Here is a 27,842-nt window from a genome sequence, read left to right on the forward strand (position 1 = left end):
TGTGATGATGATGCACATGGACAGTAGGAGTATTTTCTGTAGTGAAATATTAAAAAATTAGAGTATTTGATATATTTGACAAATCATAATTTATCATGAATTCATGAGTTAATAAAATTCATAGTACTTCACTGGTATGTGAACTTTATATAAGATTGTTAGTACATGATGATGTTATATGGTATGGTCATCGAAGATCCATAAGAACCTCATGACTAACTAAAAAAGTGAGACCCATATTATGATGTATTTGAATTAATATAACAATATTGTGATATATGGTTTGCTCTTGAGCTATAGCATGCATAATTGAGGATGCAGTGAATGGTGAAAACTGAAAATAAATTTTTTTACACATGACATTGCACATTGAGGGTTATGATTGAAAATTTTGACATGATGAAAAACTCATATGGTTACGTAAAATGAGTGCATGAAAAGATCATGATGAACAAAATAAACTTAGTTTGTGAATATCCTAATGATAAGGATATATAATGAAGGAAAAATTCAGCCAGTATATGTAAAACCTCGTGATGTCATAGTTAAACACATATTATATGTGGAAAGAAATATGTTTTATATAATGATAGAAAGTGCACATAGATATATAAAAAAATAATCCATAATATATGTAAAAAACTTCATACTTGAAATGAATGATGAAAAATTTTACATGACTATGTGAGAAATAACTTATAGTACATGAGAAAAACATCATACTTTGATATTAATATAACCCAAAAAATTATGCAAATTTATTTGGTACATGTTTTATCTATCTAATATGTTTGTTCATGGTGCATGAATAAGTGAGAGATGTTGGATCCAGGTAATGGATTCAATGTGGCTATAGAATCTTACAAATGAAACCCCAAGAGCCACAAAAATGGTAGGCTCATAACTCACAATAAACCCAAACACATGAATAAAAAATACATTAAAGTCTAAGATGAAAACGATTACACCAAAGGAGGCTATATACAATTTCATCACATACGGTACAAATAATATAGTCAAAAAATCGATCTCCCTTGACGCAAGCTGTTTCCCAATCAACCACTAACTTCTCTTATTTTCTCTCATGTTCTCCTCTCTCACTGTGCACATGTCCGATCAAGGAAAACCAACAGTTAATGGTACAAACTATAAACCAAGCTTTTTTATTATAGTAAAACTGCCTTGGACAATGAGTTCATTAGCATAAAGCCTCGGGTCCCCCTTGCCTACCATAAAGGCATGGACCCAACTTCAGCATTGAAAAAATTCTACTGAACTTTAATGAATGTCCTTTTTATCTTATATATATACAAAGAAACAAATACCGTTAAAGTGATGCTCCATTTACATTCATGAGTTACCCCTACCAGATGAGTGGGACCCCCGATAACCAAGTCTTACTTACACCTTTAATAATTTATTAATTAAGAAATTAAATTCATTTAATTTTGTTAATTGTCATTAAGAAATTAAATTATTTAAGTTTTAATTAATAAGGAACAATAAATTCAATTAAACTGAGGCAGCATCATTCGCGTCTGAGAGTTAAAGCCCCAACCACCCCGAGATTGAGGGATAGTTGTGTGCGGTTGATCCTCACCAACAAAGCGTGAACCGAAGGGCGGTGGCCAACTTTCTCCATCTTCTCCAACAAATCTTCATTCTTTATGTAAGAGAATCCCTTCCTTGGCACCCTCAGACACTCCCCAACAAGGACATCCACGCCCCCATCGTCTCCCATCTGAAGAAAATCACATTCAATCCAAGGTGGCAATCAAAACCCCTCATGGATTCCCGTCCTTGGGCTGTTCTATGAGGTACCCACTTGAGAAAATGATGCGTTTCTCTCAGATTTACTCGACCATGGAGAGAAAATGGATTTTTCCATTAGCCATCGGTTCCGTCTTCTCTCTAGTCCTCCTCTTCTTGGCCACATTGATCACTTCCGACAATACTTCCACCGTCAGTAGCCCTTACCCTTCGGTGATTTTCCCATTTGGGTTCGGCTACCGACACGCAAAACCGCTATTTGTTGAGACCAAATTGATGTTCTCCCCATCCTCTTCTCTCCCTCCTCCCCCTCGACTTGCTTACCTGATATCCGGTTCTGTTGGTGACGGCGAGATGTTGAAGAGGACCCTCCAGTCGGTGTACCATCCTCTCAATCGCTACATCATCCATCTGGATCTCGAGGCGCCGCCGAGGGAGAGGATTTCCCTCAACAAATACATAAGGAACGATCCGGTCTTTGTGAGATTCAAGAACGTCCATGTGATCACGAAGTCGAATCTGATTACTTACAGAGGGCCGACGATGGTGGCGAACACGCTGCACGCCGCTGCGATACTGCTGAGGGACGGGGGAGAGTGGGATTGGTTCGTCAACCTCAGTGCTTCGGACTACCCTCTTGTCACTCAAGACGGTATGTGTTTGTTGCTGTTAGTTCTACGATTGAATTTTTATTTTGTCTATAACAATTGCTCAATTTCAATAGCAAACATTTACTCGGCTGTTTTGTTTTGCTTAATTTTGAATTTTCTTCTTTTGCTGGCAACAAGATCTGCTGCACACATTTTCGTATTTTCCGCGTGATTTGAATTTCATCGAGCACACGAGTAATATCGGATGGAAAGAGTATGCAAACACTAGCTCTCGTTTGTGATCTCTTTTTAAATTTCGTAATTTTTTTCTTTTTTACTGTGTTTTATCTTTCTAAGGGAATTGGGCAAATCAACGAATGCAGATTCCAGAGGGCTAAACCTATTATAATAGATCCTGGACTCTACTTGACCAGAAAATCGGAAGTTTTTTGGGTGTCCCAGAGAAGAAGTGTTCCTACTGCATTTAGGCTCTTCACAGGTGAGCTGCTGTTTGTATTGCTAATTTGTTTTGTTGGCGTCTTCATTGATATCAGCTACTCGTAGAGATTGGTTCTTATTGGTTTTCTTGTTCAAATGTAGTCATATGAATAATGGTTCTTTATAGTTGTCCGTTAAAAAATATTTGATCTCATATGCAGCTAAATTTATGATGACAAAAATCCATGCTATCTTCTTCGTCTTTCTTTATTCATGCATTCTATTTGATTTTATCTTTCATGTATCTGTTGTTTATCGATTGGAAGAGTGCTTCCTCAAACCTTTTCAGTCCTCATTCAAGCTTTTTTTCTGCTTTGTGAATTTGGTGGTTCCATCAGTTCGTTTCTACTTCAAGATGGACAGTCGTTGTGGAAGCAGTCATTATTTGATCAGTTATGACTTTCCTTATGATGAAATGGTTTTAGTTGTTTCAAACCATTATGAAATGGTAATAGACACAAATAAATTGCCAAAGGATACGCCCCTGATGAAAAATGAACAAATAGTTAATGAGCAAGGCCTTGATCCCATAGGTATAGAGATGTGTCTAAGAGGGGAAATGTTTGACCTTGACAAAATTTTGCCTTATCTGGCAACCCCCCCCCCTCCCTCAAACTATTTGTGTTTACATGTGTTTGACTGTGTCCTACATATAAATAGACAAGACATTCCATGATGTGATGATCATCACAAAGGCGCTTCAGACGTTTTAATTCACGTGCTAAAAAATCATGATATCTCGTGAGGTGATTGATGAGGCTAAGCTCCATATACTCAAGAGAAAGTTGGAGAGTCACCCGTGTTGCTTGAAGCACATGGGTTTCAACTTGCTGCTCCTATAGCCCTATGCAGTCCACTCAGCAAGATTTTATTACCTTAGGCAGCAATGGTGATGCTCTTGTCACGAAACACTAAAGAGAAAAGATAATGTCACTTACGTGACTAGGAAATGCACAAGCACACAAGCAATAGGCCACTAATGGGGAAGAATACAATAAGCCACAAAGTGGCAATAGACAAACACAAAATGAGAAAGAGAGCTAAAAAATATAAGAGATCTTATTGAGAAAAGCTTCAAGAAGCTTAACAAATACATGGGGCAAAGCCCCTTATTTATACACACATGGAACCCAAGGAGGGGCTCCCATCGAGACGTTGGAGGGGTCCAACGACTCTATGGTGGACCCCTCCTATGATGCAATAACTAAAATAAAAAAAGGAAAATAGAAAAAACAAAAAAGAAGAAAAAGAAAAAAGCATATTCAAATGAATATGCATGTTACATGTGAAAAGACTATTTTACCCCTAGTGGGTATTACAATATATATAGATATAGATATGAGTTATTAATACAATTTAACAGCTCTATTGCCTTTACAGAACACAATGACATATGAATTCCAGGAAGTGAGGTTGGCCTTTCACTCAAGAGAGTAACAGCAATTAAGTTCCAAAAATCAAATGATGTGCCAAGATATTGATGACAAGACTAATATTGATATGCAGCCTTAAACAGATGACCAACAAGAACATCCCACAAACATGGAGATGCAGCCTACATAGGAAGATTTTATGAGTCTGGTTTCTCATACATCCCAACAATCATTTCATCACGCATCTAGAACTAAGCATCAATTGAACAGTTCATCAGTTATGTGACATTCTCAGTTGAGTTTCAAGTGTTCTATTAGCTTTTCAGCAATCCAATGAATTAAATCTTATAGCAAGGTTAGAGAAGATTTGAGATGGATAGAGGGGATAAATAAGTAGATTGAGTCAGTCCAAAGATGTGTAACATTGGAAATAGTGGATCCGGCCCTTGACAAGGAACGTAGTTGACTCTAAGTGGATTTACAATATAAAACATAAGTCAGATGGAAGCATTGAGAAGTTTAAAGCACAATTTATAGTGAAAAGATACATCCAAACATAATGATGAAACTCTTAGTTTAGTGCTGAAGATGAGTAGTATCCTTGATTGTGAATTTTAGATGGAGGCTTTAACAATTAGATGTAAAGAACGCATGTCTTCAATGGTACTTACATGAAAAAGTTATATATGTAACGATCACCTAGATATAGTAAAAGAAATCCATCACACATGGTTCATTGTTTAAAGAAGGTGATATATGGACTTAAGCAAGTCACATTTATTGTTTGATAGTTTCCATTGTGTAGTTTGTGCATGTAGATTCCTGAGAATTGAAGTTGATCATTCCCATCTTCATTCATTTAAATGGTTCCCGTATGTCAATGATATGTTCATTTAAATGGTTCTCTTGCTCTTATCCAAGGAGTTAAGTTGTTAAATGAAAATTTTTAGATGAAGAAAATCAGGATCTTGAGGTACCTTCTTGGGATTGAACTAGACCATAGACCTAATCTTTGGTAGTCTCCCAGCAAAAATATGCATTAATCTTCTATGCATATCACGTGTGGCTGATTATAAACCCACTTAGATGGTGTCTGCCATGAACAAACGCTTAATAGATAATGAGGGAGCCTTGTTATTATCGATACCTAAGAGATGCAGGAGCATTGCAATACTTGTCCTTATTGAGGTCATGTATGGTTTTTGCTATAAATCAAGCCTGGAAATCTATGCATGCTCCAAGAACCACTCATCTTTAAGCGGTTGAGTTCTCAAGTATATAAAAGACGTGTAATGGCAAGTTAATATAAACTATGCCAAAAACTCATGTTTTGGGCCAATGGATGGAAATCCAACCAGTGAAAGGTCTGGTTCAAGGTATTATGTATACATGAGTCACATTTGTCTCATGGAGTAGTAAGAAATAACGGACTGTTGCAAGGTGCAGCACGGAAGCAAAATACAGGTCTATGGTTCTGCAACTCTTTAAAGTATTCTAGTTAAGGTATCATCCACTCACAGTGCTTGGTCAACCAATAACTTGGTTTATTTTGTATTATGACAATAAAAGTGCAGTTGCAATATCTATTAATTCAGTCCGGCATAAGACCAAGCACATAGAACTATATAAACATTTCATTTGCAAGAATGTTGAGAACAAGTAACTGGAGACTAGATTTATGCTTAGAGAGCATCAAGTAGCAGACTATCCATCAACAGTCTATTTATACACCAGCATTAGCAATTGAAAATCAAGCTGTCCATAGTGGTCACCCATGCACAACTTGGAGGGGGGGCGTCAGGCATGCATATGGTATCAATATTAGACACTAACATGATGCTGTATGTACTTTTGTATGCAGTGGCAGAGACACAGTCACACGGTTATAAATGCTTGTATAACCTAGCTGGCCATGGGTATCTCTGCTCTTTCAGACAGCTGGGTTATACAAGCATTTATAACTGTGTCTCTGCCACTGCATAAAAAAGTACATATGGCATCACGTTAGTGTCTAATATCAATGCCATATGCATGCCATACAAAAGTACATACGGCATGAGTGCCCCCCCTCCAAGTTGTGCATGGGTATTTCTCTTTCTCTCTTTTTTCTCTCTATCCTTCAATGATATTGCAATAATTTACAATTAGGTCTCTGTTTTTACTTCTTTCCTCACATCAAACATTTGTCACGTGGCCAATTGATATTAAAGTTTTCCAAAAGGTGTCATTGTTCACATACAAGATATATTATCTTAATTCTAACTTCTCCAAGTTATGGGTTGAATGAAGCTGAGTGCAAACCTACTGCAATAATACACATTTGAGAGTGTCATTCAAGTGATATATTTTTTCATCCTTTCCATCAATGGCTTGGTGGGAAATTGACGGGTTGTCAACATGGACCCGCTTACCTTTGCTATGGGTATCCATCAAAACATGCATTCTTGCCAGTTTCCAGTAACAACCAGGTGAAACACAGGTAAAAAATCATATTTGAGAATAAGTTAACATGTCACCAAGCTGAAGAGATGTCACGAGTTTGAATCCCATGGGCCATGTCCCTTGCTGTGAGGCCAAAGCTGGGTGCACTCCCTGGTGGACAAGGGGGACCTAGGGTTTTCGCCAATGAGCTCACAAGTGAGTGAGGTGTTTTTTCCTTGATTATCCAAAACATGGAAAAGAATGAGTTAACCTCACCAGTTTGGCATTGCCATAGCTGGAAACTGTTGGTTATTAGTTCTCCTATACCCTCATATACATGGTCATGCGTGAACTTGAACGCCTACTCGCACGCACACACATATATGTTAGGTGAAAAAAATTAAATGACAAATTTGTTAAAATATGATGTATATTTATATATATATATATATACATAGATTACGACACATACACATATATATAATATATATATGTCTATGTGTCTATCTATATATATAAATATATATATATTTATTTTGTAAAACCCGATAGGGGTATTTCTGTAATTTCACCCTGTACACGCATATCTTTGATATGCTTTTCTCCTTTTCTTTTTCCTTTATTCTTTTTCCTTTTTTTGCTTTTTTCTTTTTTGTTTTTATTCACTTGAGAGGGGTCCACAACGGTCATAAATATGACCGTTGGAGGGGCTCCAACGACTCTATGAGAGCCCCTCCTTGGGTCCCTTGCTGTGTATAAATAAGGGGCTCAGCCCCATGTATTTGCTAAGCTTCTCTTGAAGCATTCTATGAAGTGAGATATATTTTTTATCTTCTTTTTGTGCTTGACCACTTTTGTGGTTTATTTTGCCCTTTAGTGGCATCTTGTGTATGTGCGTGCTTTCGCTTGGAGACGTTGCTCTTTTCATTTGGCACTTCATTACATGGTATCAGAGCCTTGGCTAAGAAGACTTCATTGGATCCTCCATTGACAAGTAATACCTCTCCACTCTCTTGTCTTATAAATTTTTCTTCTAATGGCCAACAAAGATGCAAAAATCGATCTCTCATTCAAATTGGATGGGACCAATTATCGCATGTGGGCGGCCGCTATGGAGAATAATCTCAAAGGTAAAAGGCTTTGGGGTTATGTATGTGGAACCATTCCGGAACCACAACTAAAGTTAACTAAATTTGAAGGAGGTGAAGAAAAAGCCTTGAATGAAGAAGAAAAAGAAAAGGCTATTCTTGATTACTCTTCTAAAATGGAAGATTGGGAAAGTGAACATGCTAAAATCTTGGCATGGTTCATGAATAACGTCGAATTGAAGATTTGTGCAAATCTTGCAAAATTCAAGAAGGCTAATGAAGCATGGTTTTTCATGAAAGGTATGTACACTCAAAGAGACCTTGCTAGGCACTTTTTTCTTCAAGAAAAGGTAAGAGCTACCAAGCAAGGTGATATGAGCATTAGGGACTATTATAGTGCCCTATCCTCTTTATGGGATGAACTTGTCCTTCTCGAACCGCAATGGGAAGGAAGTGCTATTGCTATGAGACAAGAGCAAATGGAAAAAGAGAGGTTCTTTCAATTTATTCATGGGCTTCGTCCCGAATTTGAACAACTTAGAGGATCTCTACTTCATAGAGCCTCTACTCCTCTAAGCGATATTTTGGCCGATTTATGTCAAGAAGAAACCCGTTTGGCCTTGAAAAGGGATGTTGATGAAGTACATGCCGTGTCTAGACCCGGCAACAATGTAAGATCATATAAACCACCACATTTTTGGAAGAATAATGGTGGAGGAAGGAAAATCATTTGTCATAATTGTAATGAACCGGGCCATATTCGTCCCGATTGCCCTAAATTCAAGAAGAAGGTAGCTTCCGTGGGAGAAACTCCTCCAATCATCAATGAAGATTCAAAGAAGGATGGTGACATAAAGGATTCCATCGCCCATCTAACCGAAACTCTTCAACAATTTATGAAGATGAACGCCTCTACATCATCATCCTCACCTTTCACTTCTGGTGCCGCCATTTCTTCATTCCCAGGTATGTCTTCTTGGATTCTTGATTCGGGTGCCTCTTTCCATATGACTCCAAATGCATCACTTTTGTCAAAACCAAGTCTCAATAAATTTAAATCATATGTATCCACCGTCGATGGAACTTCTTTAAATGTTGAGGGTATTGGAAACCTTGAGAAAATTTATGACCAAAACAAAGAATTTTTTGTTCCCAAAATCCGAATCATCCCAAAACTTAATCTAAATCTTTTTTCCGTCTCAAATTACCGATTTTGAATATAATGTCTCTTTTTCACCAACCCATTGCTATGTGTAGGATCTCCGGTCCGGGAAGCGGATTGGGCAAGGCCATAGAAGAGGGGACCTTTACTATATGGATTTTTTGTCTTTGCCATCCAAATCATTTTGTAATCATGTTCAATCCAAAGATATTGAGACTTGGCATAGGAGACTTGGGCACCCTAGTATTTCTAAATTGTACCTTTTTCCATTTTTGGAAAAATTTTGTAATACAAATACTTTTACATGCAATGATTGTATTCTTGGGAAAATTCACTCTCTTCCATATTCTCATAGCAATTTTGTGTCAAAAAGGCCTTTTGAACTTGTGCATTCTGATGTATGGGGACCGACACCCGTTATGTTCAAAGGAGGCTTCTCTTACTATGTTTCTTTTATTGATGATTTTACTAGATACACATGGGTTTATATTATCAAGAATAAATCCAATGTCTTTACCAATTTTAAAGAGTTTCACGCTCTTGTTCAAAACCAATTCCAACACAATATAGCCATTTTTAGATCCGACTCCGGAGGAGAATACATGTCTAAAGACTTCCAAAATTATTTTAAAACAAATGGAATTTTGCACCAACGATCTTGTCCTAAAACTCCGCAACAAAATGGTCTTGCGGAAAGGAAACATAGACATTTAATTGAAACCACAAGAACTCTTCTTGTGTCTAAATGTGTTCCTAAAAACTTTTGGGCCGAAGCTCTTCTTACCGCAACATATCTTGTGAATCGTATGCCCTCTTCCTCTTTGAAAAATGTTTCGCCCTTTGAAAAATTATTTAAAATTACTCCCGATTTTAATAGACTAAGAATCTTTGGATGCAAATGTTTTGTACTTAGTCTAGGACAAGATAAGTTGTCACCTAAATCTATTGAATGTGTGTTCATTGGCTATGGTGAGAATCAAAAAGGCTATAGATGTTATGATATTCGAAACAATAAATTATATGTGTCGAGAAATGTAAACTTTATTGAAGAACAAAATGGTTTCGATATCCACACATCTAAGGAAGACATCGATTATTCTTTTCTATTTGACTTAGCTCCTAGAATTGAGTCTCCTGAGGCTATTTCTTGTGATACTAGTTGTGATGGGATTTCACATTATAATGATATACAACAACATGATAATACCTCCCAAAATGAAAACCTTAATGATATAAATGTCTATACCCGGCGGATAGGAAATGAACATCAACCTGCTATTGACAGATACTCTCAAGACTTTTCTTTAGAAGAATCTACTGACAACCATCTACCTAGGAGATCTTCTCGTACCAGTAGGCCACCACAAAAGTTTGTATCCTATGAATCTTTTTCTCTGAATTATAGGACTTGTCTTATGTTAATACATTCGTATCGCGAACCTTCCTCTTTTAAGGAAGCTAAAGATCACCCACATTGGATTGAAGCCATGAAAATCGAATTAGAGGCTCTTAACAAGGCCCAAACCTGGAGCATTATTCCTCAACCTTTAGGGAAGAAGGCAATTGGGTGTAGATGGGTATATAAAGTCAAAACTAAATGTGATGGGTTTCTTGAAAGATACAAAGTTCGTTTGGTAGCAAAAGGCTATGCCCAAGAATATGGGATTGATTATGAAGAAACCTTTGCTCCCGTGGCCAGAATGACTAGTGTACGAACCTTAATTGCCTTAGCATCTATCAAACAATGGCCTATATACCAACTTGATGTTAAAAATGCTTTCTTAAATGGAACTTTATGTGAAGAAGTTCTTATGGATCCTCCGCCGGGTCTTGAAATTGGGAAAGGCAATATTCTAAAATTAAACAAAGCTCTTTATGGGTTAAAACAAGCGCCAAAAGCTTGGTATGATCTTTTTAGCAAAGTAGTTCTTGATAATGGTTTCTCCTCATGTTACACTGATAATGTTTTGTTTGTTAAATCCTCTAATGAATACATAACCATTTTGTTATTATATGTTGATGATATGATTATCACAGGTAATGATAAGAAAGGTATTGATCTTATTAAAAATATTCTTAAGAAAAATTTTGATATGTCTGATCTGGGTTTTTTGAGGTATTTCTTAGGAATTGAAGTTGCATACTCCCCCAAGGAGTATGTCCTATCTCAGATGAAGCTTGCCTCTGATATTATTGCTAGGTCTGGGCTAACAGATGACAAAAGGGTGGAGACTCCAGAAGTGATCAATGCCAAGATGAGAGCCAATGATGGCACTCCTTTAGCAGATCCCACGCCTTATCGTCAATTGATTGGATCCTTAACATATTTATCTATTACCAAGCTTGACATTTCCCATGTTGTTCATAGTGCAAGCCAATTTCAGACTGCTCCTACCACCACTCACATGGCAGCAGTAATGAGGATTATCAGATATCTAAAAGATTTCATAACTAAGGGAGTATTCTTATCCTCTTCTTCACCTCTTACTTTACTTGCGTATACTGACTCTGATTGGGGGGGTAACCCCGATGATCGTATTTCGACCACAGGTTATTGTGTGTTTCTTGGGGAGTCACTTATCTCCTGGAGGTGTAAAAAGCAGCGTAAAGTTTCTCTCTCATCTACTGAAGCCGAATATCGGGCGATGGCCACTACCACAACTGAGATTATATGGTTAAGAAGCTTACTTAAAGATATGGGTGTCTCATTCTCAACTCCCTCAAAGCTATGCTGTGACAACAAGAGCTCCATTTATATCGCTAGCAATCACACTTTTCACGAACGAACGAAGCATATTGAGATGAACTGTCATTATGTTCGAGACGAGTTTTTACGAGGCACCATTCAACTTCCATATGTTCCTACCGAATATCAGTTGGCGGACTTCTTCACCAAAGCTTTGCCTTCGCCTCGCTTCTACTTCCTCCTTAGCAAACTCTCGGTGATCTCACCATGTGTTTGAGGGGGGGTGTTAAAATATGATGTATATTTATATATATATATATACATAGATTACGACACATACACATATATATAATATATATATGTCTATGTGTCTATCTATATATATAAATATATATATATATTTATTTTGTAAAACCCGATAGGGGTATTTCTGTAATTTCACCCTGTACACGCATATCTTTGATATGCTTTTCTCCTTTTCTTTTTCCTTTATTCTTTTTCCTTTTTTTGCTTTTTTCTTTTTTGTTTTTATTCACTTGAGAGGGGTCCACATAGATTCGTTGGACCCCTCCAACAGTCATAAATATGACCGTTGGAGGGGCTCCAACGACTCTATGGGAGCCCCTCCTTGGGTCCCTTGCTGTGTATAAATAAGGGGCTCAGCCCCATGTATTTGCTAAGCTTCTCTTGAAGCATTCTATGAAGTGAGATATATTTTTTATCTTCTTTTTGTGCTTGACCACTTTTGTGGTTTATTTTGCCCTTTAGTGGCATCTTGTGTATGTGCGTGCTTCCGTGCTTTCGCTTGGAGACGTTGCTCTTTTCATTTGGCACTTCATTACAAAATTACCCTTGTTCAATGCTCCCATACACTTATAATTATTAAGCTCCTTTTGCATTTAAAAAGGGGAAAAAGGAAAGACCTTTTGTAAACAGTCTACGTCACAATGCATGGTCATGGGTCTTGTCAATATTTTCAAAATATCACGATATAATTGGAAATTTATTAGAAAGGTAAAATTTTGCAATGTTTTAAATGAGGGTATTTTAAAATTATCACAATATTGCATGATATTTTTATAGAATGCTTTTTCTTTTTGTTATATTTTTAAATGTCATTTTCTTAATCCTTGGCTTTTAATAATTAAAAAATTTGCCTTTTCTTTACCAAGTAAAAAACACTACTATAATCTATTCTCTTCTTTTTTGCAAATTTTGTTAAAAAACTTTGTTCTTCTGAAGCATAGATTTCCTGAGGTTTATAGAGAAACCTCTAATATCCTGAGAAGCTCCCTTTTTGATATATCGTTGAGACCAATGTTGGTGATTATGTTAACAATATGCTGTTCTTAGTATCAGTTGATTAATTGGGCATCCTGTATCTTTCTTCTGCAATTTGTACCAGCGACTTGATCACTAAATCACAAGTTCTTGATTCTAGTTCCTGCAGCAAACTTGGTGCACTGTGCTTTCATGGTTATGCATGTGCTATTTGTTCCTTTTCAGCATTTATTATTTTTCTATATTTCATTTTACTTTATAATCCGATGATCACTTTTGTCATTGGGGATACCCGTGCAAGTCTTCTATTGCTGTAACAGAAAAAACAGGAATAATATAGACCTATGGATTTAACGCGACTTGCCATTACAACATACCTGTATATTTTGATGCATTCTCAAAATTTTCTTTCTTGCACTGTTTCCCTGCTTCTGAACGTGTGCAGAAAGTGCTAATGATCTACGACTTATCTTTCTTGTGCAGGCTCTGCTTGGGTGGCACTTTCTCGGGCTTTCATGGAATACTGTATATGGGGTTGGGACAATCTCCCAAGGACGGTTCTCATGTACTATGCAAATTTTCTTTCCTCTCCCGAAGGATACTTTCACACAGTCATATGTAACACGCATGAGTTCCGGAACACAACTGTTAACCATGATTTGCATTACATATCTTGGGACAATCCTCCGAAGCAGCACCCGCACTACCTCACGCTTAACCATTCTCAAAGCATGATAGATAGCAATGCACCTTTTGCTAGGAAATTCTATAAAGATGATCCAGTGCTTGACAAGATTGATGCAGAGCTTTTAGGCCGCGGTACTGGAAGACTCGTTCCTGGAGGTTGGTGTGTTGGAGATGGGGAAAATGGGACTGATCCTTGTTCAGTTATAGGTGATCCAGCTGTGCTCAGGCCTGGTCCAGGTTCCTGGAGACTGGAGCGCCTTATGGTGAATCTCTTGTCGAAGGAAAATTTCAGACCAAAGCAATGTGTTTGAGGATGAAAATTTTATATGCTGCTTTAGAATAGCGAATGGGATTTCTCTGTCTCAGTGCCTGCCATTGAGAAGGTGAAGGATTGATTGATGTGGGAGCTGATCTGCTGTCAATATTGTGGTATCAGGCACTGAAGAGGAATCTCTAATCTTGGTCTGTGAGGAAATTGATGAGCTCCCCATCTTCTACGGTTCTGTATTTAAGATTGATTTTGTGGCTTTTTTATGGCTTGGGCTATGGCATGTTTATAAGTTTTCTCTTGAATGAGATGCATACGATTAGAGATCTTTTTGGCCTCGTACACGAGTAGCTGAGTTTGGACTGCCATAAACAGCCTAGGAATTTATCATGGAAGCTGCTGTTCTTACTCCATGTATGGTGTGATCGCTATTGCAAACCTCAGCTCCCTTGAAAGCAAAAACTATAAAGCAATTTGCACATGATATTTCGCATATATATAGGTTGGGCCAGGCCGGCCCACAGCCCAGCCCAGTTCAGGCTGGGGTTGAGTCTAAAATGAAGGCCCATGGCATGCCGGATCGCAGGCTGATGCCAACCCCTAAAACAAACCTTGTAGATCCATCTATAAGGTCCCATCTACCAAAAAAAAACTAAAATTTATGAAAAGAAGGTGATTTATACTCAATAGCTCCTTGCCTTCAATAGCACCAAACATTAATCCCAGTTTAAATGGGGTCTTAGCTGCAAGTTGATCGTACCTTATATAACAAAGAACAGCCGCTTCAAAAGCTGATACATTGAAAAATATATGCAGCCTTTAAAAATATCATGTTTTAATTGCAATATTAACACGATAAAGACAGTTTTTTATATATCTTCTACAGTTTTATATTTTTCCTTACGGGGCCCAGCCTAACGGGGCTCCTTGACATTCTTGTAATTGTCTCGCTGATCACCATTGATTGTTAGAACCGACGGTAGATATGCCAAACCGCCGATGGTTAGTGATATGGCATATCACCTGATCTTTTGCCGGTCAAGAACATGTCACTCTACCGTCCAAGAAACGTGCATTCTGCAACTGTTAATCCACAAAGACGAAACGTATTGTACGAATCAAGTTTATTCAAAAACTCAAGCAATAAAATATTAAAGCTGATCCGTCATCACCCACAAGACGCTAAGAAGCAATGACAGATCAACCATATCCTTACGTGAAAAGAAATAATCTCTCTGTTCAATCTGATCTATAAAAGGTATACTCTGGATACCCTCTTGTCTCCTATCATATGTTTGTCCAAACCTAGTATCAGTGATTTGAGACTCAAGTTGAATATTCGTGTTTCTATTAACACTTTCTTCTACGTTAATGACATAAAAAAAGAAAAATCAACCTCAAGCTCCTCATCCATGGGCTGAGAAAAATATGGTATACCCTTATGAAAGACTACATGTCTAGAGATCCAAATCTTCTTTCCAACTGGATCTTAACATTTATAACCTTTCTCCCCATAAGAAAACCCCAAGAAGTAGCATTTCACAGATCGAGGAGTAAGTTTATCTCTACAATGCTCAGGTAACAATACAAAACAATTGCAACCAAATATTCTTAGCAACTCATAATTGGGAATGACATCATACTGTTTTTTTATAAGGAGAGGTACCTTAACTAGCACTCCAGATAAGTCTTTATACACATAGCTTCAATGGGTTTGACATTAAAAGATTAGTGGGCATGATAGTGGAGGGCAGTTAATGCCATAAGGGAGAAGATTACGTGAACGTGGAATGTCTACATTCATTGTACCTCCTCTCCCTCCTTCAGTATATAAAGGGATGGTTGGCTGCAATGGATGATGAGAGACATTGGATAGCTTTAGCCTAACTCACATTAAGCTTAAACTGGGTTCAGGGTCCTGCTCATTGTCAATCTTAGGCCTGGGCTCATCGTGGGCATCGACCAGCTGAGGAGAACACCGAGCACCCGCACATACACTCTATGGCATCTTCAGGTATGCCTTTTAATTTTTTTTTTGATATGGCTAAAAACGCCAACATTTGGGTTATGGCCCCACAACAAATGTTATATCAGGTCAAGTGCAGGTCTGCGCATACTGCAAACTTCCAACTGTCACATATAGGACGGTTTGGTATTGAGTGTGCCCTTTTATAGGCACTTGTTGTGCGTGTTCTTTTGAATCTTTGGTGGGGCATATTGAGTGTGATTAGAAGATTCTTGTTTCTTTACACCACTGCCAACAAAGTCCTTATAGTAGTCATATAAGCAACTGATCCAAATGTCTCAACAAAATCAATCCCAAACTGTTGACTATAACTCTTCGCCACAAGTCTTGCCTTATATCTTTCAATCGAAACCCCATTTACGCCCAACGACATTCTTTCCATATGGGAGCTTCACAAGATCCCATGCATCTTCTCCAGCCCATTCAATTCTTCATCCATTACTTGCTGCCACTCTTCTTTAGAAACTGCTTCTGCATAAGAACTAGGCTCAACATAAGAGTGAATTAAAACCCAAAATGCACAATGCTTTAGAGAAAAAGATTCATAGGATACAAAACAAGTGGGAGGAACATAAATTCGAGAACTACAATGTACTTGAGGAGAGGAAGAGGTAGGATCTTGGACGGTGTGCTCAAGATCATATGAAAGGAGTTCAAAATTAAAAGTAGAAGGGCAATGAAGGCCTTTTTTCCTGACTTTCTCAAATAACATTTTTCATGCATTTTCGGTATGGAATTACATTGCAGCTTCATGGTAGTTTTGTAATTTTCACATAAAAACAAGCAGCTACTAGGGTTCAAATAATGATCAGTCATGGTATACCACCTGTACCCAAAACGTACCTTGATATTTTAATGGTATGGCCCTTAACTCTCTCAATTGTCAACCATCACCTTTTTTTGGTCAAAATTTAATTACCCTTCTATATGTTTGTCAAAAATTGCACTCCTCCCTTTGAAAGTGTATGTTCTTTTTTTCTTCTACCTTTTTAACCATGGTGACTATGCTCTTTTATTCACCTTTTCTAAACAATATATATGAATAAACAAGATGAGATCATCTTTTCTACAATTTTCCTTCTCAACTACGAGCCATATAAAAAATGCACTTATTTGCTTTAGTTTTTTTTAGTTGCATGTTTTAAATTAAAAATACAGTATGGTCTGTTTTAAATGTGTCTGTTTCTCTGCCTTTATTCATCTTACTCGTCATTAAGCTTCCACTTGAACAGTTCCAATTAAGCTTGTTTATATCTATTCCTATGAAATTCAAAATCCCATAAGCATTGTTCCATCTAGCCTTCATCCGATATAAAGCAGGCACACTGCCCAGCAAATTCTTATCAACGTGTTATAACACATGCATGCATACTAACACATGCCATGCACAAACTCTCTCTCTCTCTCTCTCTCTCTCTCTCTCTCTCTCTCTCTCTCAAGAAGGAATAAAATGTAACTCTATATTAAGGCTACAAAGTTTAAAACCGAAGTTAGTAGTGCTACAAGGCCACCCTACGTTAATTAATGTATTAAAAAAAACTTTGCATTTATGAGGATATTCATGTCACACACAAAAGATCTTAAGCATCTTCATGAAAATGTCCTAATTCTATATAGCATCTTCCCAACAACTCAGAATTATATTTCCACTAAAATTTACCAATAAATCATCTATCAAACATGTAAGGTACCTTTTATTTATGTTAATAGCATGAACAAATAAAAAGATTGTTGGTTTCACCGCTTGCATTTTCATGGGGCTAACTGCAAAACTTTTTGGCAGAGCTATTACAGCACCAGTTAATAAACCTTACCATAGCTGTCCCTGCCCTTAAGTGTTTCACCAGTGTTCACTACATCCAATTTTTTTTGGATAGTCATGATGAGGGATAACCCCGTGGCATTCAAATCCAAGACCCGTCAGTTATGATAGTATGACCTAACCATCCATGCATATTTCAATCCACATTGCTTTTAATGAAGTAAAAATAAAAAATTGTTTCACATTATCTAAATTTTCACTGAAATAACCAGCACTTTTAAAACTTGCAGCACATAGATAAACCTTGCTATAGTGCATTCAGAATCCAGTTAGGTTGTCCTGGCCCTAGAGTTAACATCAGTTTTCTACACATTGAAGAATTTGCCAGTTGTCACTCTTCAAGAAGATGGAACAGTTGGAGGTTGTCATAGTTTTTCAAGTATTTTGAGCATGGTAAGTCAAAATCTGGTGTATTCATGCATTCATCTATTAACTGACTCGTTTATGGCCAACTCTGACTAAAGACATTTAAAAAATAAATAAAAAGAGATGGAGAAGAATTCACACAATCTGTCCAACATATGCTGTTTCTAAGGCCTGTGCTTTCTGCCCAGCCACCTCTGCAATTCTTGAGCCTGCTAGTAGATAAGCCTTCTCCTGGATCAACCATGGGAGTAGATGTAAGATAGCAAGAAAGCTAACAACAAAAAGCAGTTCTCTTAATTATTTAGTGGAACATCTGATTGTAGTTATGCATGTGTGAGATAAATTTTCTAGCGTTTAAAGAGACAGTTATGCAGGAGGCATTTATATGCATGTGCCTCTGTGGGAAACATCGTGCATGCCCTGCACCTCATTACATCAATAGATTAAAAAATAGACATATCATAAAAGTTAACAGTGCACAACAACCAATTAATAACATGTTGAGAGCGAGAGAAAAAACACATGCATGCACATTTGCACAGCAACTCACACACTGGCAGGCGTGCATGTATGCCTGCAGACACACGGCTACACACACAGTAAGGTTAACAAGAGTGCATAACACCACCAAATAATGTGAGAGAGAGAGAGAATACATGCACACGCACACCCTATAAAGTAAACAAAAGTGCATAATACAATAAATAATATGTGGAGAGAGAAAGAACAAGCATGCACCACAACACAAACATGCATGAACACCTAGAAAGAGAGAACATGCATGAACGCATAGCCAATTCTTCCCAATGCCACAAATGCAATCCGGCCATGTTGCCCTTTCTTTTTCATTATAAGATTCATTGAAACACTTAGGTTGCATAACAAAACATAACCCTATAGTTTTATAAGAACAATGTTAAAGGTCCACAATTTTTTCCCCCATCACCAACACCTTGGCAGACCTCCAGTTGGTAAAACCAAGTTTGCCAGGAAGGGAAACGGAACGAGAAACGTTTTGGAAAACGGAAACGGGAAATGAGACTTTCTAAAATTCATGTGAAATGAGAAGCGTAAAATATTGTATGTATGCACGTGAGTGTTTGTGGAGCAAAAGTGCAAATGTCAACAATATGCATTAAGAATATTATAATTTTACATTACTTTTTCTTAAAATTATGATAAGTAGTAAGAATTAATATATTTTTGTAAAATATATGATTACATTGATTGCAACTAAAATATGTAATTAAAATTTTGAATAACACTTATACCTCAAATTTTCATGGAAAAAAAAATCTATTTAAGAAAAACTTGCACAAATTGTACGGATCGGAAACATATTTCCCAAATAAGAGAAACGGGTTTCCCATATAAAATAAGTAGGTTTCTCATGTGATGTGAAATGGGTTTCTTACTCTATGGGAAACGAGTTTTTCATGCATTTTTAGAAGTTTCTCACAAGTTTCAGAAATGCAAGGTTTCTGGTTTCAGAAAAGGTTTCTCAGGAAACGAGTTTCCTATATGTAAGTGGAATTTCCGGTAACCCTAGGAAAACCTTCGAGGCGCCCCTGCCAACCAGGGAGTACACCCAGCTTCGACCTTGTGGCAAGGGATACCCCACGTAGGTTTCAAACACGTAATGTCCTGTCAACTTGGTGAGATTTACAAGTCACCCCTACCTGATGAGCAGAGCCCTTATGGGAAATGTCCACAACTAGTAAAAAAAAAATCTCAAAGATGTCTGCAAAAGGAGGTGGATACAATGGTATGGCTAATCCAGACATGGAAGTGAAGGTAAAAAAAACCTATGGTACTGAATTTAGATAAAGATGATGATAATATATATAGAGTGATGAAAGCATGCTAAATGGGTTTTTCAGGTTTTTTGATGTTTTTTAGCAATTGTGACCCCGTTCATTTGCAAGGAATCGAAAACTTGATCATATGTTTTTGATAAAAAAAATTGATATTGGAGCCTAGAAAATTTATGAAGATTTTGGACCGTTGATTTTTCAAACCTTATAAAAACCTACCCATGCATCGGAATCGAACTCTCCAAGAGATGATCCTTATAAAATCAAGCACGTAGATCACAACTGTATGGTCAAAATTTAAAAATAAAACAGAAAAGACTGAAACCCCCATTTAGCATGGTTGCATGACTGCATCTCTCTCTCTCTCTCTCTCTCTCTCTCTCTCTCTCTCTATATATATATATATATATATATATATATATATATATATATATATATATATATATATATATATATATATATATATATATATATGTTAACTTGTAAAAATGATGTCGTTGCAGCAAAGCCATTTTCCAAAGACTAACATACAACACAAGCCTACAATGACAGAACTTTTGTAAGGCCTTAATAGATGTTCTGCTAAAATTGATTCATTATCAAGGTTTCAGGAGTTCAGGCATGACTGCACTGAATATGTATATGCATCAATCACTTGTTAACCAGACACGGGAAGTTTAAGTTAGAGTTATACCAGCAAGCGCCATATGAAAGAGATTCCTTGCTGAATTTGAACACGCTTCTCTAGTTCATTGATTGCTGTCACGAATTTTTACAAGCTATCAGCTATCAAAACATTAGCATTATGTAAATAGCCATGCACTAGCATACCTTTAGCAACATGTCCAGTGTTCAGTAAAATTGTGTACCATACTTCAGTAAAGACTTCAAGTTGTTCATCAGATGCTCCAATTACCTAATATTAAGAGTATCAATAATTCAATCCCGAAATCATATGCAATATAAAGCTTTATACGAACAGTGGAGTATTTATACCTTATAATCAACTGCTCTGAAATTTGGACCAATAATGCTAAATGCACGATGGTGATCACCCCTTCCATATTCATACATTGCCTCTGCAAGCTGAGAGAAAACCAGAAGACACTAAGAATTATTTTGGAAGGCACTATCATTTGTGTTTCACACACATCAATTAATGCAATATTTTGTCCATTATCTCCACAGAGTCCGTAATCAGAACAGAGATCTTTTCAAAATCTCTCTCAAGCTGAGGTGAGGATAAAGTCCTCAATTGCTAGGCCATGGCTTCTCTATCAGACATTTCACCAAAACATAATAGCCTTCTACCAATAGAAAAAGACTTTTGGTCGTGAAAAGTATCATTAAGGAATTATTTTAAATGACATATGTGATGAAATTAGGGTTACATGTATACGCAATTCATTAAGACAAAACTTTTGATGTACAATTGCATAATCAATAAGTGGTAATATTGGATTTCAGTCATTCCAGCTTTTAATTATAATGATTCATATATTTTCTTGACCTCTATTTCATACTCCCATGAAATTTTTTCTGTTGTAAATAAAAGTAAAAAGAAACATGATTTTTTTTTCTTTTCTTGAAGGAAATACTCCACGAATCACTAATCATGTATGATATCTCCATACCTCTACAAATAAAGACACCTCTTTAAAATATGAGCACATAGTAAGACAATAATCATACCCTAGTAATTACATAAGGTTTCATAACGAACTGCCTAATCTCTTAAAGCATTAAAAAAATTCTTTTAAAACAAAAGAATAATAACTATAGAATTATGATCGCGAGTATAAATGTGCCTAATAAAGAAGAAATATACAAACCAGAACTCCTCTCTGCATTGATTGCTGCTTCTTTGCAGGCATTGAATAAAACCTAAGAGTAATATGACAGAACATAAGGTTATGAAAGACAGAAAAATTATACACATGAGCTTCAACTTACCTAGATCTAATGGCATTGAGCAATTCCTTTGCCCTGGAGAATTCTCCAATATGAGCTAAAGCCCAAAGCGCCAATACATCAAGCAACCATTCCATACACCAAGTGGACTGGGTATTGAAGCATGCCATATTTAGGTAAAGTAGCAATATTGTCCAATACATTGAGCCAATATTCAATCAACATATTATGAAAGCATTATTAAGTGGAATCATCCAGGAAAATAACCAAAATAATTTAACAAAGGGGAAAGAACAGGAAAACTCAGCAGTAGTATTCTCTATTCTTCACCAACGGAGGCTCTGCGTGGTTGGTGGGAGCTGTCAGTGCACGTCTCCCTGTGGTGGGGCATTGCAGGTTCAAAACCCCAGTGGTACGATTGAATAATAACTGGTGGGGGTCTGACTAACCCCAGCTTGCCTTTCAAAAAACAAAAGTATTCTCTATTCTTGACATCTAAGGGAACAGAATTATGGAAAAAAATAGCCAACAAAAGATGCTTTACACAATTCTTCTTTCTTCATGGTCTTTTCAGAGGTTACCAACACACTTGGAAACAAAGTTATCCAAATCCTACAAGATATGCTTGACCATACATAGATTTAACCTTCCGATTTAATATTTGAAATAAAGAAGAGAAAAAATAGGAGTTTCTTCTGGACGTTTACAGGAACGTTTCAGAAGAAAAAAGAGATAAACAGATAAAGTGTACTAATGAATGAAGGTCATCCTACACAAAGTGTTTATACTATCATCCTGCTGTACTACTGTATGACCAAAAACTTTCATTAGCAGTTAGCCTTAATGCGATTCACTGACATAGTTGCAGTACCATACATACTCGTTTGTCATTCTAATCCTAGTGAATCCCATCAGGTGGTTGTCCTTCATTCGCCCATTATCAACACTCCCTCACATATCATCACATAATTCAAGAACAATAAGAACCTAAAATCTAAAATAGAGCATCAAGATTGACGCATTAACGAGATGTATATGCGATGAATATAGAGATGGGTACAATTACATCAAGTATGTGGTATGACATGACTGTTTCTTGAACAGTCCTCTTTGAGTGCATGTGTGCATGTATGTGTACCATAATAATAAATTAGCCACAAATAGCACTATCTTTTCTAATTATTTGCATGGTTGAATTATTATTTCTAAAATTTAAAAAATCCAAAATATTATAATAAATTAAAGACTCTCAAAAAATATATTGTTAATATTTTCCTGAAATTTTTATTTTTCAATCTGTTGATAAACTTTTACTTTAAAAAACCTTTTTTTGTCAAAAACAACCTAATTTTAAATTCTCCCCAAAATATGGCTAATATTTTTATGACACATACATAGGTGTGTGTGTATATATATATATATATATATATATATATATATATATATATATATATATATATATATATATATATATATATATACACACACCTATGTATGTGTCATAAAAATATTAGCCATATTTTGGGGAGAATTTAATATATATATATATATATATATATATATACACCTATGTATGTGTCATAAAAATATTAGCCATATTTTGGGGAGAATTTAAAATTAGGTTGTTTTTGACAAAAAAAGGTTTCTTAAAGTAAAAGTTTATCAACAGATTGAAAAATAAAAATTTCAGGAAAATATTAACAATATATATATATATAGAGAGAGAGAGATGCCTTTTTGGACATTAACAAGTTCACCGATTTTTATCGTCCAACAAATTTTGAATTACCATAATGATACATTAATTGCCACTAATAGGGGTAGTTAAGTAGTTTGAGGAAAAGTAGAGGGTACTTTATAGTTGCACTTTGGGAATTTAATACACATTTTGCATTTTTTATAAAATAACTGAAATGCCCTTACCAATGATATTGATGATCATCATCCTTCTCTCTCAGTTAAAGGTGATGAACATGATCGTTTATCGGGATGATTTGTGAGTAAAAGAAGATGAAGAAGTAGAAGAAGAGAAATTAGAGCATGAAACATAGGATACCTTATTTACTCCCTTTTCTTATTGACACAATGAAGATAATATTACATTTATCATAAAAACTCTTATGAAACATAAGGATTGCCACTTATCAGCTCTTTAACTACAGCCACTTCTGCCAATTAAAAAGATGACCCTCATCATAGCACTCCTCTTTAAGTTGGGGCAAGGATGGAGATGAAATGTCGATCATTTCCAACTCGTCCAGGAGTCCCATATGTCTTAAGAGAAAGCGATAGTCAATAAACCCCTAAAAGCCTAGTCAGGGACTAAGCGGAACTAGTTGGCCTAGTCAGTACCAAAAAAATATAAAACACACAATTTACAACGACTTGCTAAAAATAATACCAAAGATGTATTCAACTTGAAATTAATCAACACGACGATTATTAATAAAATATAGCATGTCATAGAGCCGACGAGCGACAGATTGATACAGCCTGCTAATATTTTATTCATAATTGTTGATTAGTTTTGCTAGCACTTGCAGCAAAAGAAGCCCCTTCCATTGTTCTAATAAAAAAAAATTTAAAATCACAAAATTAAAATGAGTAAAAAATAAAAGTTTAAACTTTAAACATAAAGTATATGGAAGAAACACACAGACATAAACAGATAGATAACAAACAAAGTATATATATTATATATAAATACATAAAACATACATATACGTGTGTATGTCTGCAAAAAAAGGAATATATATTTATATTTATATAAATATATCTGTAAAAAACAGTAGGACACAATATCTATAAAAAAATATTTGCCTACATAAAAAAAAGCATACGTATATATCCATAAAAGGCATATATATAAATCTAAAAAGCAAACAGATATTATTTATGAAAAATATATATATATATGTAAAAAACATTATATATATATATATATATGTGTGTGTGTGTGTGTGTGTGTGTGTGTGTGTTAAGGTACTGGTCAAACAAAAAAATATGACAATGTTATCCCTAGAAATGGGCCCTACCGCCTAGGTGCATCAGCATATGCAGTATGGCTCCGCCTAGCCCAACTAGGTGGCCTAGTTAGAACCTAGTCATAGATTTTGACCACATAGCTTGTCAGTACAATAATAGATTTTGAGTTCTTACTAGAAGACCCTTTTTCTTGATTTTCTCTTAAATAAAATGACAATAAAAAAAATGATGCGTTATGCACACATGAATTCACCAGATTAGTAGCAATAACTATAGTAGATTTGTTGTCACAATAAAGATTCATGAGTAGAGCCTAGAGGCATATCAACTCACAACACACCTAAAATCAAAATGAGCCATATTTCCTCACAAGCTCCAAATGACACAGCTCTACATTTAGAATTGGTAGTTGACCTTAGTTGCCAAAAGCGTTTTTGGGTTGTGTTGTGAGTTGTGCATTGTCAAAGTCAAAAGTATTTTTGGAAGACTCTTAAAAGGACTAGTCAAGGCCTAGGCAGGACCAAAAAATAAAAAAGCAAGAAAAGCAAAAATTTTACAATAAAAAGTTAAATTTAGTAACAAATATATGATTATAACTATGAATGAAGTGTGTAATTCAATGTAACATCTCGCAAAATTCATGAAATTGCATAATATTGAACATACACCAAAAACTTGGGGCACACCATCCGATCACTATATATTACTGCCACCGTTCGCGAGAAATACCGATATTTTAAGGTAGTCGATATTAAAGGTAATATCTCTTGATATTTTCAAAATATCGCCAGAAGACAAAATATCATGATAATATCACGATATTTTTGGGAAAACTTTTTTTTTATTTTAAGTTTGCATTTCTTGTTTTTTTGTTGAAGATTGGCATATAAGACGTTGGTTAAATGTGATGTCTTTAGTTATCATGAACTCTCAGTAGTTTAGTTATAACTTATGACATTTTAGCATGACTTGGATATGAATTTAATATTGTTAAGGCTTTAATTGTGTTTAAATTAAGTAGTTGCCTTTTATTTACATTGTCATTTATCAGTTGCATGGTTTGTTTATTCAATTGTTCATTTCTTCTCCTTATTTGTCTATTGTTTATTTTATGTCTATTGTTGTTAATTTGTTTGCATACATGATTTTATTTTTTGTATATTGTTTATTCACATTGTTAGTTGTATTGTATTTGTAATTATTGTTTATTCAATTGTTCATTTATTCTTAATTTTTTTGAGCAGGTTATTTAATATAATTGTCTTATAGTGTCCAACGATATATTTTGTTTTGTCTATTGCTTATCGTTGATTGATTTCATGTTGTATACATGTTTCTTATTAATTTTAGCAGTTTGTTAACTTTGTTTACATATTTTGTGTATTTTAAAAAAAAAATAATTAGGGTATCAACTAGTCTACCTAGGCTCCTCCTAGCGCCTTTGACAACTAAGTTATTTTGTGCAATTCATCATTGTTTCATGTGTTATGCTTTTTTAGAATTTTTCTGTTTTTTTTTGGAATTTTTTCTGTTTTTTTTTTTTTTGTTTTTTTGGAATTTCTTATTAAAAAATTATGATTTTTTACGATATGATACGATATGCATCTAACTTTTGCCAGACCGATACGAGTACTGATACGATACTTACAACCTTGCTCTTAACGGTGACGTAAAGAAAAAGGAAATAGAATGAACCTTGTTCTTATATATATATATATATATATATATATATATATATATATATTATGGGTTAATCCACTATTAAACTATTTGTATTTAACATTAGATCAATTCAACCTTATTAAAATGACTAAAAAACCATTAAAAGAATGGTATTTTTTAAAATGCATGCTTACTTTTATGGGCATTATAGGTCTTTTAAACTTTGAGAGAATTGAAAAATTAAACACCTTTTACAAAAAAGTAACTTTATGAATCTATCAAAGTTACATTTTTTATCTCAAAAAGTAATCATGTATTTTTTAAAATTCCTTCTTTTAAGGGTATTTTAGTTATTTTAATAAGGTTGAATAGTTTAATGTTAGATTAACCCTATAGATAGATAGATAGATAACTAAAAAACAGATTATATATATATATATATATGTATGTATATATATCTGTGTGTGTGTGTTCATGTGTGTGTCAAAAACACATGCATAAATGTAAACAACAAAAATAAAAAAGATAAAAAGGATAAAGATCAATAGGCAGGTGGTCTCTCTGTAAGATTTCTTTATGGTCCATTGGACTGCCCATTGAAAAAAGAAACCTTACTGGAGAAAACATGCAGCCCATGCTTTCCCCTCCTGCAGATCAAACACAGTTGACAATTCACTGGTAAATGGCTATTTTCCTGCAGAAAAAAGTCAACCACCCAAGGGGTCTCAACTTTTATCCTGCAAAACATGTATCAACTAAAACAGAATTCACATTTATGATTGTTGATATCATTGTAAAGATTCCCCTTGAACTCACCTGATCTAAAAGGCAAGCTGCCAATGTTCTAAGACGGGAGTCATTATCATCAGTGTAACTACGCACGTCAACTCGTAACATAAATCCCAGAGCATTTAAATAAACCTGTGGGAAAATTTGTAGTCAAAATCTTAAATACACGATCCAGAAAGGGCTCACAGTCATACCTCAGCCCCTTCGGCATCATCTTTTTCTAATTCCTTCCATATATGCTGGTCATAAACTTCAAGAGCTTTATGCAGAGAGTGGCCATCCAGGTAACAAAGAGCAATGTGCCACCAATTATGGGTAATCCTGAAAAACATCCATAGCCATGAAAATATTTTAAAAATGTCAAATCATTAAAGGAACCTAATCAATAGAATAATAGAACCAATGATGAAAGTTCATTACATGAATGAACAGCAAAAATTCCATGAGCAAGAAGAAGCTTCCATAAATTCAATGGCCTCCTTGAAGCGGCATTCATATTGAAGAACATGGCATAACTGGGGGAAAAATCATAGACATAATGTTAAATGTGTTGGTTGTTATATATATATATATATATATATATATATTTGTTATTTTTGGTTAACATATATATTTATATTAATATGTATATACTTGATGTATA

The 27,842-nt window shown here is 35.4% G+C and overlaps 2 protein-coding genes across 3 annotated transcripts in view; one reads left to right on the plus strand and one right to left on the minus strand.

The window, feature by feature from the left end:
• Positions 1-1,536: 1,536 nt before the first annotated feature.
• On the plus strand, positions 1,537-14,124 carry LOC149829082 (beta-glucuronosyltransferase GlcAT14B-like). Its single transcript, XM_090017274.1, has 4 exons — positions 1,537-2,422; positions 2,559-2,634; positions 2,744-2,859; positions 13,353-14,124. The coding sequence occupies exons 1-4, from the start codon at positions 1,813-1,815 to the stop codon at positions 13,865-13,867; spliced, it is 1,317 nt and encodes a 438-aa protein (XP_089873400.1). The 5' UTR covers positions 1,537-1,812; the 3' UTR covers positions 13,868-14,124.
• A 3,763-nt stretch (positions 14,125-17,887) lies between these two features.
• The window catches only part of LOC149829083 (uncharacterized), a 32,637-nt gene continuing 22,682 nt past the window's right edge, over positions 17,888-27,842 (minus strand). Inside the window, exons 6-14 of one of the 2 annotated variants that reach the window (XM_090017275.1) lie at positions 27,620-27,714; positions 27,394-27,520; positions 27,227-27,331; positions 21,806-21,912; positions 21,685-21,736; positions 20,849-20,938; positions 20,684-20,768; positions 20,547-20,611; positions 17,888-18,269 (exon numbers count right to left, since the gene is read on the minus strand). In XM_090017275.1, the coding sequence (XP_089873401.1) occupies positions 18,174-18,269; positions 20,547-20,611; positions 20,684-20,768; positions 20,849-20,938; positions 21,685-21,736; positions 21,806-21,912; positions 27,227-27,331; positions 27,394-27,520; positions 27,620-27,714 (822 nt within the window). In that variant the 3' untranslated portion in view covers positions 17,888-18,173. The remainder of the gene's footprint in view (positions 18,270-20,546; positions 20,612-20,683; positions 20,769-20,848; positions 20,939-21,684; positions 21,737-21,805; positions 21,913-27,226; positions 27,332-27,393; positions 27,521-27,619; positions 27,715-27,842) is intronic. The other variant, XM_090017276.1, reaches the window with a different exon arrangement.

Source organism: Nuphar pumila, chromosome 9, assembly GCF_984573655.1.
Source record: "Nuphar pumila chromosome 9, dmNupPumi1.hap1.1, whole genome shotgun sequence".
NCBI lineage: Eukaryota > Viridiplantae > Streptophyta > Magnoliopsida > Nymphaeales > Nymphaeaceae > Nuphar > Nuphar pumila.

Bases quoted from the DNA above. Each gene is read 5' to 3' on its own strand.
- LOC149829082 (XM_090017274.1), top strand. From the start codon at position 1,813: ATGAGGTACCCACTTGAGAAAATGATGCGTTTCTCTCAGATTTACTCG. The intron at 2,635-2,743 runs GTATGCAAACAC...CAACGAATGCAG, and splicing joins AGTAATATCGGATGGAAAGA to ATTCCAGAGGGCTAAACCTA. The intron at 2,860-13,352 runs GTGAGCTGCTGT...TTTCTTGTGCAG, and splicing joins TGCATTTAGGCTCTTCACAG to GCTCTGCTTGGGTGGCACTT.